The following is an 11772-nucleotide window of genomic DNA, read 5'->3' as shown; positions in this document are numbered from 1 at the left end:
AGCTCAGCCCCCGGGAGCCCCTGCGTCTCCACAGCACACGCTGCGTCCTCGTGCTTCACACAGCTTCCTTGACCCCCGGCTGAGGCGGCACTCCCTGCCTCTGCTCCCACTGTGCCAGGCAGAATCTTCTGGAAAACTTGCACACCTCACATAGGTGCAAGGGGACTACAGTGAGCCCTGTGTGCCAGGCACCTGTTCACCCAAGGGGTGCCCCGGGGAGAGCAAGAGCAGGCAGACGCTCTGCAGTGACAGCAGTGAGGTGAATGCGTGGGGCGATCAGCCCCGCAGCCAAGACCCTCGGGACGCCACACGGGGAGTTCCCGTACATGTCCCTCCGGGCTCTCGCCACCTCCCCAGACCACCTCCCTGCCTCCTCCCCGGCTGAGCCCAGCCCGGTCGTCAGCCTCGTGTGCTCCCCGCGGAACCAGCCTGTACCCCCTCACCTTTGGACCAGGAGGTCCGTAGAGTCCCTGTTTCCCAGGGGGGCCCTAGAGGGAAGCAGGAGTCGGGTTAGTCTGGGTAGCACCTCGCGGTGGCAGCTGTGCCGAGAGGCCACCTCCTACAGCCCTGGCCCCCGCCAGCCGTCTGGACTCTGCGTGGAAGGAGGACGGCCCCTGCTGACAGAGGGGTAGACAGCGGGGCGGGACAAGGCCATGCCCTGGGTGTGACCTGGTTCCATCATGTCAGCCGGGTCCCCATCACCACGAGAGGAGGTGACACGTCCAAATAAGAGGACTGGGCGGAGGACCGGCGAGAGCTGGTGCCCAGGGAGCGTGTGCCTGGAGTTGATTATTATTGCCACGTTCTGACGGGGTTTCAAAAGCAGGGTAAAGCCAGTCTCACTCCCATCCCTGGCCCTGAGTCACCAGGTCCTCTCCCTGGAGCAATGAGGGTTCCTGTTTCCTGTCTGTCTGTCTGTCTAGGGTCTGCACATATGGGGGGGGTACTGCACGAATGGTGGGGGTCGGGTGGCGCAAGCAGCAGGAAGAAGCACCCCGAGGGGAGAGGAGAAGCCAGCACATGGTACCTCTTTGCCCGCCATGCCGTCTGCGCCGGGCTCGCCCTGGGGAGAGAGCAGAGCTGAGTGAGGATCCCGTCAGCTTGGCCTCGCAGGCCCCCTGTGCTGGCCGCACACTCAGCCCGGTTCCAGCAAGAAGCCACGGGACTCCAGCCCTCGTCCTCCAACGTGGGCACAGGCCCAGGGAACTTAGCGTGGACCCGCCACTGCACCTGGCCCCAGAGCTCCCAGCCCTCCCTGACAGTGCACCCCAAGGAGGGGCGGCCTGCGCCTGCATTGCCGTGTGCCCGGGCGCCGGCCAAGTGTACCGAAATGTCTGCTGAACGGACATGAGCCTCCGTCCCTGAGCGAGGTCCCAGACCTGGGCCAGGCTGCACAGAGCAGCTGCAGGGACCTGCCCAGAGTTCCTGGTAGAAATCAGAGCCAGGAGTGGTGTGAGCAGGCCCTCCTGGAGGCCAGGCCCACCGTCCAGGACCGCCTCAGTCAGGCTTTGGTGCAGGTTAAGTGCACATCGGGCACGGGCGTCCTGCCAGCGTGGGTCGGCAACAGGAGACCAGAGGGCTTCCGGCGCCCCGAGGGTGTGGCCAAGCACACCCTGACATTTAGGCAGAGGCAGAACAGGGCCGAGCTGCCCCCCAGCTGAGGGATCTGCCCTGCACAGGCACACGACCTCAGGCCGGCCCTTCCGCCTTCTCCCTTGGGGTGCAGGTGTGCCAGGCAGTCGCAGCCGCACAGCCAGTGACCTTCCTTCCAGGCTGTGCCATAAGACCTGGGTCTTACCGGAGGGCCAGGGTGTCCAGGGGGTCCAGGCTGGCCTGGGAGACCTATAAGGCCCCTTTCTCCAGTGGATCCTCGGTCTCCTTTCAGGCCCTAGAAAGCAGGATGGGGGTGCTGAGAGGGGAGGGAAAGGGATCAAGTGGCCCCACGCGTGGCCAGGGGCAGACACCCACGTATGCCAAGGACCATGCCCCAACCCAGTCCCCACGGGGGAGGGCGCGGCCTGGGCTTGCAGCGGGGTTCGCCCTCTCAAAGCCCTTTGCCACATCTTCGAAGGGGAGCACTTAGGAGGCAGGAGAGGCTGATGCCAGGAAGCAGGGGGGAAGGCCAGCCAGCCTCCTCTGAGAGGAGCTCACAGCAGGCGGGGAAGACGGAGGGGGTGTCACTCACCACTGCAGAGATTCCGGCTGGGCCTGGCTGGCCGGGAGGCCCCGGTGGGCCCTAAACAGAGAGTTCGTGGGTAGAAGCGGGCTCTGCAGTGAGGCCGCAAGGAGGCAGAGGGTAGCCGGCTCGGCCCTGAGCTGAGCAGCCTGCTGTCTCCCCAGAGCCCTTCCCTCCCCTGCCCTTGCACCTCCGGCAGAGCTGTGCCGCGCTGAGGCCTGGGGGCCTGGAGGCCTTGGTACACGGGGCTGCCCTGCACACGGAGGGCACTGGGTCTAGACGCCACAGCCAGAGGCCAGGTGCAGAGGGCAGCGGCCCAAGGGCTAAGTGGCTGGCCTGGATGTCTCCAGAGATCCCCCGCTTTCCCAAGAGCGCCCCACTTCCTGCTGTTCTGTGCAGGAGGGAAGATCAGGAGCTGGGGGTCTGCAGGGCAGGGTGTAGGGGAGAGGGCTCAGAGCCGACCCAGCACCCCAGGGATGAGCCCCGCAGCCAGACGCCCAGGCCCTGTCCTGGTCCCTGTGTCCCCAACCCTGTGCACACCGGCTGCTTCTCCCTACCTGTGTTGGGGCCAGGCCTGAGTGCCCTCCGCACCCTGGTGGCTCACACCCTGGCCTCTGAGGCACAGCTCAAATGTCACCTCAACACAACACTCGGCTCACCCTCAGCACCGTCCTCCACAATCCCCAGGGTGCCAGAGGCCAGGGCCACCCCGCTCAGCTCTTCTGCCCGGACCCAAGTGGCCAGGACCTGGCCCAGCAGAGGCTGGGCCGGGCCAGCGGGGGGAGCCCAGGTCCCGGGGCCACAGTTCAGCGTGTGAGAGACACCCTCCACCTGGAGTGTGAGGGCTGACTGGCTAGACCTGGGGTCCCCCAGCCCCAGGCCTCAGATCCCGAGGTAGGCCAGACGGGAAAGGCCAGGTTCATGTCCCAGAGCCTCCGTGTGCACAGAAGGCACTAGCGGCCCACACCCTGGGCTCGCGGGGCCTGGCGGAGTGCCCCCCTCTCCCTCCTCTCTCTCTCTCGCGCCCTGATGGAAGGATGAACCTAATTTAAGTGACGACGGGGACTGAGGCTGCTCTTTTTGGTCATGAACTATTTTACATTCCCAGAGCCAGCCACAGCGTGGCTGCACTGAAGGGCCCGCGGGACGGCTTCCCAGAGCCCTGTCCGCGTGTGGCGCTGATCGGGCACCGAGTCACCTCCGCTGCCGACGCGGGAAGGAGACGGGGACTCGAGGTGCCCAGGCCAAGTGCTGGGTCACCTCGGGTCCTCTTTCCACCGCTTGTCCATGCCCACCCACTCCTGCCACCGTCCCCGCCGCACACCCTGGACCGAGGCCCCCACAGCTGCGGCGTGCCCTGCCCTGAGCTCAGCTCTCCCACGCCCACCTGCAGCCACACATACCCAGGGTTCCTCCAGTACCCGTCTCCACCCTGCCTCACTCCGGGTCACCTCCTCCGGATGGCTCGGCCCAGGGCCTCGTTCTCTGTTCACGTCTCAAGTCTCAGCTCAAATGCCACTTCTCCCATTCAGGCTCCTCCGGACCCCCCCCCCCCCCCCCCGCCCAGTGACACCTCCTCAGGGCCCCATGCTTCCGTGAGCACACGTCTGTCGCACCCGTGTGGAGGCTCAGTGAGGCCAGGGGCCGATCTACCCCGCCCCACCCTCTGCTGCGCCTCATGGCCCTGTGACACAGTGCTCGGCAGGGAGACAGCGCTGTGACCACTGAGCACTGAATGACCTTCGTCTGAGGAGTGACCTTGAATATGCCCAGAAATAAGACAATGAAGAGCCGGAACCACTGTGAGTGGTGGGACTCAGGTCACCGCCAACCCCACCACGGGATCCTAGCTCTCCCAGAGACAGAAGGAGAACAGTTTAGCTCACCACGTGGCCGGGCGGGCCGGGTCTCCCCTGGGGTCCCATGGCACCAGGCTCACCCTGCAGGAGCCAGAACAGGGAAGAAATGACACAGTGGCAGACTGAGCTGCGCACACGCGGCAGGCGGGAGAGGGCCGAGCAGGGGTGGTGGGAAGGCCAGTGGGGCAGGGGCAGGGCCCACGCCAGCCTCCGGGGCCTGAGGGCCCATTCCTGCCCCCGCCCAGAACCTGGCTGAGATGGCCAGGCCGCCTGCTTCGGTTGGTGACCCAACAGCCTCTTGGGAGCAGAACCGGTCCCAGCCCTTAAGCGGGGGGAGTTCAAGTGCGTGCGTTGGGTGAGACTGCTCTAGAAGGCCGAGGACAGGGGGCGGCCACTGTCGCGGGAGGACGCGGCTGTATCCCAGATTCAGCAGTCTGATCCTGGCACTTACCTCTGCTCCAGGCCGGCCACTGCCACCCGGGGGCCCCGGGTTGCCACAGTCACCCTAGAAGAGAACAGGGCAGCTAAAACCCACCAGGCCTACCCTGGGCCCCCCAGCCCAAGTCGATCCTCATTCGCAGGCCCGGCCACCTGCCCTGCCTTTGGCCAGAGCCGCTGCTGCCAAAGAAAAGCAGAGCCCTGACCCTCTGCGTGGCACTGGTGGCCTCAGCCAAGGGTCAGGTGGCACCTCCACCCGGGCTAGGCGGCCATGTCTGGCTGAGGTCAGGCCTGGAGGAGAGCAGAGAAGTCCCCAGCCCCTTACCTTAGGTCCCGGGAGCCCGGGGTGCCCTGTCTTTCCCTTGAAGCCCTGGAAGGAAAAGAGGGAGCTGTCGCGTCCTCTGCCTCCACCAAGTGTCTCTTACTCCTCCTGCTTTAGGTTTGTTTTTGTTCCTTAAATATTTTTTATTTAACCTTACTTATTTATGTATTTTAAATTTGATCTGAGAAGGACAGAGTGAGAGCGAGACAGAGGGAAAGTGAGAAAGCAAGCCACCAGGCCCGGGATTCAAACTGTGGTAGGTCGTGTGGGAGTCCAGCACCTCAACCACCACACCACCTGCTGGCCCCCTCCCCCTTTAGGTTAAACAAACTGAACTGAAGTCCCTCGGTCCACAGAGGACCCGGGTATAACTGGCCCGCCACCCAGGCAGAGGCTGCAGCTGCTCCTCAACTTACCGGAGGGCCCATGAGTCCAGGGGGGCCAGCGGGACCAGGGTCACCCTACGGAGAGGACAGGGAGGCGCCTGAAGGCCAAAGTCTGTGCAGCTAGTACCCAACTCATCCCCCGGCCCATCCCAGCAGGCCTGGGTGGAGGGGTGTCCCGCGGGCAAGTGACAGATCTCAGGCCCGGCTCAGCCTGATGCTGTACACCCCGAGTGAGCCCGCCCTGCTCCAGGCCTCCATCGAGTACAGAAGGGGGCGGACCCTGATGCTCTGCCCTTCCCCTGGCCCCACCCGTTCAGATTTCCCAGCAGAACTAGGTCCCAGCTTTAGGTTTGTTTTTGTTCCTTAAATATTTTTTATTTAACCTTACTTATTTATGTATTTTAAATTTGATCTGAGAAGGACAGAGTGAGAGCGAGACAGAGGGAAGGTGAGAAAGCAAGCCACCAGGCCCGGGATTCAAACTGTGGTAGGTCGTGTGGGAGTCCAGCACCTCAACCACCACACCACCTGCTGGCCCCCTCCCCCTTTAGGTTAAACAAACTGAACTGAAGTCCCTCGGTCCACAGAGGACCCGGGTATAACTGGCCCGCCACCCAGGCAGAGGCTGCAGCTGCTCCTCAACTTACCGGAGGGCCCATGAGTCCAGGGGGGCCAGCGGGACCAGGGTCACCCTACGGAGAGGACAGGGAGGCGCCTGAAGGCCAAAGTCTGTGCAGCTAGTACCCAACTCATCCCCCGGCCCATCCCAGCAGGCCTGGGTGGAGGGGTGTCCCGCGGGCAAGTGACAGATCTCAGGCCCGGCTCAGCCTGATGCTGTACACCCCGAGTGAGCCCGCCCTGCTCCAGGCCTCCATCGAGTACAGAAGGGGGCGGACCCTGATGCTCTGCCCTTCCCCTGGCCCCACCCGTTCAGATTTCCCAGCAGAACTAGGTCCCAGGACACCTGCAGCCCGGTTCCTTCTGAAACCAGCCTGGCTCTTCCAGAGCCCGAGTTCCGGGGCGTAAACGCCTCCCTTCGCTGCCCCGCCCCAGCCAGGCCCAGCTCACCTAACCCGGTCTAGGACCTAGGGAAACGGGACCACAGGAGTCCTGGGAGGTGGGTGTGGTGGAGGCAGACCCAGGGAAGGCGGGTGTCTCCTGTCGGAGGGGGCGGGCACTTGTTCCTTCCTGCTGGGCCCCCTTGGCTCTTGTGGAGTGCAGGAGAGGGAGGGGTGCCCGCCCTCCCAGTCCTCGGCTCACCCTCAGGCCCGGCTTGCCGTCCTTCCCGTCCAGACCATCCAGACCGGCGGGGCCCTAGAGCAGGGGCAGGCACAGGCATTTCTGTACATCTGCACTGGAGCCCGGGAGGGGGGACTTGGTCCCATCCCTCGACCTTCCACCCCTCACCCAGCTCCCACCCTAGTGCACGTACACACATGTGCACACACATACTGCATGCACACAGAAACACATAATGCACACTCGCGTACACACCGACAGGCATGCACGTGTACCACACTCATGCAGACATATGTACACATGTGTACACACTCATGCACAAACATCCGTGCACATGTACATACACATTCATGCACAGACATGTATACAGGCACACATGCACGTGTACATATACCTATGCACACAGACACACATACACACATGCATGCTCGTGCACACACATGCACACACGTGTGCATGTGTACACAGTCACAGACGTGTGCACATGCACACATGTATGTGCAAACAGACACACATGCATATGTACACACTTATGTGCACACAAGACACATGTATATGTACACATATGCATGTGCACACAGGCACACATGCATATGTACACACTCATGCACACAGAGATACACATGTATACGTACATACACTTCTACATGTGTACATACTCATGTACACACATGTGTACGCACACTCATGCACACAGACCCGCATGCATGTGTACACACACACACCGTGTACACTGGCAGGCTAGGAGGGTGTGTACTCACCTGGATCCCAGGAGGTCCTGGTGGCCCAGGGGAACCAGGTAGGCCTGCTGGGCCGCGGAGTCCTTCGCTGCCCTAGAAACCAGCCCCCCCCAACAAAGTCACAGGGCCTTGTCCCAACCTTGGAGACCAGGCTGGCCGGGGGCTGCGGTGACTCCTGGAGTCCGGACAGCTGGTCTCCAGCCCACTCTGTCCTGGCCCCTGCTGCTCCAGGAGGACAGTGTGGAGCCCCTTCAGCCCGTGTTTTCATGGGGTGGGTCCAGAGCTGGTAAGACTGAAAGCCCCACAAGCCTCAAGGCCCACCTGCACACAAGGGGCGACGGGAACCCTGAGATGGGAAAGGTGAGAGGGTCCCAGGCCCACCACAACCAAAGGCAATGCCCGGGCCATGAGCCCTGTGTGAAAAGGCCCTGGGGGATTCGGGGAGAGAATGAGCCACTCTGGCTGGGGACCTGGGGACGTGTCAGGGTTGCCCGATGCCAGACTTTGAAGGAGAGTGGGACGTGAGAGAAGGGTAAGGACTTGGAAGTGGCCGTGCATCTGGCCCCGCCCAGGTGCAGGCGAGTCCTGTGACAGCGGGAGGGCGTGCTGGGGGCCACAGAGAAGGGGCTGGAGGGCTCAAAGGCTGACTGGGACGGCCTGAATACCAGCTACACTGCCACACAGACTGGGGGTCTTCAAGTGCACCTCTTAGGGCCCTGGGGAATTAATTGGGCGGAGTTAAGACACCAAGCTGGGACACCGAATGGGGACCCCAGGGTGGGACCCTTGTCTCAGCCAGAGCAGCTCCATGCCACCCCGTGGAGACTCCTGGGGTTTACCTGAGCTGTGCACGAGGGAAGGGTGAGGGGCACAGAATAATGTCTGAACCCCACTGTTCCAGGTACAGGGGAGTGACAAGGACAGACGTGTGAACTGGAACTTTGGGGGTGGGTAGCAACACGTTTAGGGAAAAGGCCACTGCATCTCCCCAGAGGGGGTGCGGAGCTGCCCAGATCAGGGTGTGGGGTGGTCAAGGGGAAAGGATTCCACCAGAGACCCCGCAGGGGAGGGCGAGGACGGTCTGGGAGTGTTGCAATACCACTAGCTACCAGGAGGGGTCAGCACAGCCCCAGCCAAGGCAGCCCCTGGGGCGCTGGGGAGGGCCCCTGGCCAGAGGCTGGGGATTCCTGCACTGGTAGCCTAAGGAGAGCAGGGCCTGCCTTGGGGCCTGGGGAGGGAAGTGGAGGAAGCTGGCAACCCCACCAGCCCAACCTCAACCGCGCCGATGGGCGCTGGCTGTGAGGAGGCAGTGAGGGGCCAGGCGGGCCAGGAACAGCGAGGAAAGCAGCCCTGCCGCTAACACTCCACTAACACGCTGCAAACATGCCGCTAACACACCGCGAACACGCCACTAACACGCCACAAACAGAGCGGGAGCCCTGGGCCGCCCTGGCCCTCAGGCCTGTCTCCTCGTGTGCAGAGACTAGTCAGCGTGTGTGGCTTTCGAGCAGAGGCCCACCAGGGCCCCGGACTCCCACTCTCCCTCTGGGCACTTGGGACCACCGAGCGCAGCTGCCCAGGGCGGCTGGTGTCCTTCCCTCCCTACAAGGAGCCGAAGCTGGCCTGGGCTCTGTGACCTGCCAGCCGTCCCCGCTGCGCATCCTGCCCACCCGCCCCTCTGCCCTCCACGTCTCCGAACCGCGGGGCCAAGGCTGTGCAGAGGCTGGTGGGCATCCTGTGCCCAGCGAGCCCACGGCCTACCGCAGCCCTCGCTGCCGTCCGGTCACTGGGCCATCTCGGGGACCTCCTTCCCCAGCTCTGATGCGGCTGAATTCAGCTGTGACAGGCGGAAGGCTGCGAGGGCGGGGCGGGGCAGGCCAGGTGGCTCAGGTCTGAGGCTGACCAGCTGGCATCCTGCTCACCTTCTCCGCTTGGGGGCCGGGTGGACCAGGTGCTCCAGCCTTGCCTGGGAATCCAGGGGGACCCTGTGTCAACACAGGAGCAAGCGGGAATGAGAGCAGGCTGGAGGGGGGAGCCCCCTTCTTCCTTCCTTCCTCCTGTGTGCGTGTCACTGCGTGGGGTGACTCATTTTGACTTCCTAGAAATGCCACCACAAGCGTGATGGCGGCCTGGCCCGCACGGCTGGCCCCCGCAGGAGGCCTCACTCTCCTTCCAGGTCCTGGCTCCCCGAGTTGGCCCAGCCATCCAGGCCATCGTCCTGCGCCTCCTTCCTCCCCTCCCAGACCCATCTGTGCCAAGCCTGGCCCAGGAGCCTCCCCTCCCGGAACCGCAGCAGACAGAGCTGGCTCTGCCCTCACTCACCGGCGGGCCCGGGAAGCCTGGCTGGCCTTGGAATCCCTAGGGAAGAAGTGAGGGCCAGGTGTGCTGGGCAGCCTCTCACCCTGCCTGGCTGCCCAGGGTTTGGGCGACAGGGTGAGCCAGCCCTGCCCTGTGGGCTTGCCCGCCCTGGCCCCGAAAGCAGCAGGGAGGCAGGAGGAGGAAGGCTGCAACTCCAGGCAGGGCAGAGTGGGGCCAGAGCTGGCGTCTCCTTGAGGGTGACAGGCCTGCCCTGCTTCTCCTTGCTGCCGTCAGCACTCACCTGGTCGCCCTTCTCACCGGAGTTTCCTTGGGGTCCTCGCTCTCCTCGGGGACCCTGTCGCACAGAGACGGTGCAGCTGGAACCCACTCCTGCCCTCAGATGCCAGGGCAGGGCCAGGACCTGGGCTCCTACGGCCACACTCCCGCCCTCCCTCACTCACCGCGGGGCCTGGGGCACCCGGGAGGCCTTCGGATCCTGGAGGGCCCTGGGGACACAATGGGGCAAACTGCGTGACTGACTGGAGGAGACGAGGGGTGGGTGTGGGGACAGGCACGGAGAGGGACGGCGCATGCAGTGAGGCCCCTCAGTGGCCTGGTCGCTTCAGGCTCCTCTCACGCCGGAGTCCCCGAGCGGCTCCTACGAGACCTGCTCACTCCAGATCAGCCAGCAGCGCCCCTCTTCCTCAGCACAGCTCTGATCATGTCACTTCTGTGCCCACAAGCCTCCACGGCGCCCCCTGCCTTCTGGATGAGGCGCACGTTCCTCCAGTGCTGGGTTAGGGTGTCCTGTAATCTAGCACCACCCCCCTTTTTTGCCTCTCTTCCCTTTCCCTGTTCCCTGCTGCCCTGCTCAGGCAGACCCTGTTTCTGGAATGTTCTGTGCACTCACACCCCAGGGCCTCTGCACGGCTTTCCTGCACCTGGAATGGCCACAACCTCCCCATCTCTCTAGGTCTCCTGGAACCTCACCAGATCATTAGAGGGCTGAGAGCTGTCCCTGCAGAGCCCCGCCTGGCCCTCCCCTGGGGCTCCCTGTACAGACATCCCTCGTTCAGACGCCTCCTCCTCAGAGGCCTTGTCCAGCCCCGGGTCGAAGGAACTTCCTGTGCTGACTAGCCCTGTCCCCAGCGCTCCTCCCGGCTCATCCTCCCCTGTTGGTTGTGGGCAGGAGGGCGCTGCCTGCCTGGCGTCCCTGTGCCCTCGGCCCGGAAACAGCTCCTAAAGAACGCCTGCGGACTGCCGGGTCCACTGGGCCCCACCGGCGCGCGTGAGGGTGAGGCAAGACCCCGTCGCGGCGCAGCTGAGCAGATTGCAGCTTGTGGGCTGTCCCCAGGGACCTGGGCTCAGGTACACCGCCTGGCTGCAGGCCCCCAGGGCCACGACTTCCTGACCTCCTAGCTCGTCAGTCACCCAGCAGCTCCTGCTCTAGAGGGACCTGATGCCTGGCTCTGGCTAGGGGGCCCTGTTGGGGACGAAGGCTGGGGGACCTGCCCTCAGGCTGCCCAGCCAGCTGGCCTCAGCAGACAGAGGAGGGGCTCCCTGCCCTGGCAGGCCCGGACATCCCGCCTCCCTGAAGCTTGCCGGGATTCACCCGCAGCTTCTGCCTCCCAGCCACCAGCCTTCGTGCCTGCTCCAGTGAGGCAGGGCGGGGCCAGCCGGTGTCTGTCAGTGTAGGGGGGCGTGCCTGCCCCAGCCCAGCCAGCTGCCAGCAGGGCCAGCAGGGGGCACGTCTGTCTGCAGGTGGAGGGGTGTGCCTGCTTCAGAGCAGCCTGGCACAGCGGGGGGCAGGGCCAGCAGGGGGCACGGTCTCTGTTGGCAGGTGGAGGGGGCTGGCGGGCCCTTCTGGCCGCCCCTCTGTCACTGAGCAGCGACTCACCGGTTCCCCCTTCTCTCCCGCGGGCCCGGCGTAGCCACGCTCTCCCTTGATGCCCTGACAGCAGAGAGAGCAGAATGAGCCCTGGGCCCGCCCGCCAGGCTAATGCGAGGGGCGGAGACTGCAGCTGGCACCCACTGGCAGGCGGAGGCTGATGGCACCGAGGAGGAAGATGGCAGGGGAGGGGTGGGCTGGCAGGGTGGGAAGCGGGAAACGCCCACCCCAGGTGCCTGGTGTGGGGGTGCCGGCTCCAAGCCCCCTTCCCCCCGGGGGTAGACGTCAGTCCTGCTGGGTCTAGTGCCTGGACCCGCAGGGTGTTCTGGGAGTCCAGGCCCCAGGGGCAGAGCAGGACTTCCTGGAAGCAGGGCACCAGCTGCAGGGTCCCCAGTTGGCCCTGCTCCAACTACCAGCCAAGCCTCC

The 11772-nt window shown here is 64.4% G+C and overlaps 1 protein-coding gene across 1 annotated transcript in view; it reads right to left on the bottom strand.

Moving 5' to 3' along the window:
* The window catches only part of COL16A1 (collagen type XVI alpha 1 chain), a 54996-nt gene that overhangs the window by 3289 nt on the left and 39935 nt on the right, over positions 1 to 11772 (bottom strand). Inside the window, 14 exon segments of the mRNA XM_006158125.3 lie at positions 444 to 488; positions 1028 to 1063; positions 1799 to 1888; positions 2186 to 2236; positions 4063 to 4116; positions 4487 to 4540; positions 4799 to 4843; positions 5829 to 5873; positions 6442 to 6495; positions 7182 to 7253; positions 9083 to 9145; positions 9483 to 9518; positions 9760 to 9813; positions 9920 to 9964. Of these exon segments, the coding sequence (XP_006158187.1) occupies positions 444 to 488; positions 1028 to 1063; positions 1799 to 1888; positions 2186 to 2236; positions 4063 to 4116; positions 4487 to 4540; positions 4799 to 4843; positions 5829 to 5873; positions 6442 to 6495; positions 7182 to 7253; positions 9083 to 9145; positions 9483 to 9518; positions 9760 to 9813; positions 9920 to 9964 (744 nt within the window).

Source organism: Tupaia chinensis, unplaced genomic scaffold (assembly GCF_000334495.1).
Source record: "Tupaia chinensis unplaced genomic scaffold, TupChi_1.0 Scaffold000573_1, whole genome shotgun sequence".
NCBI classification, from domain to species: Eukaryota; Metazoa; Chordata; class Mammalia; order Scandentia; family Tupaiidae; genus Tupaia; species Tupaia belangeri.
The sequence above is the reverse complement of the archived record's forward strand: the minus strand, read 5'-3'. Positions and strand labels throughout refer to the sequence as shown.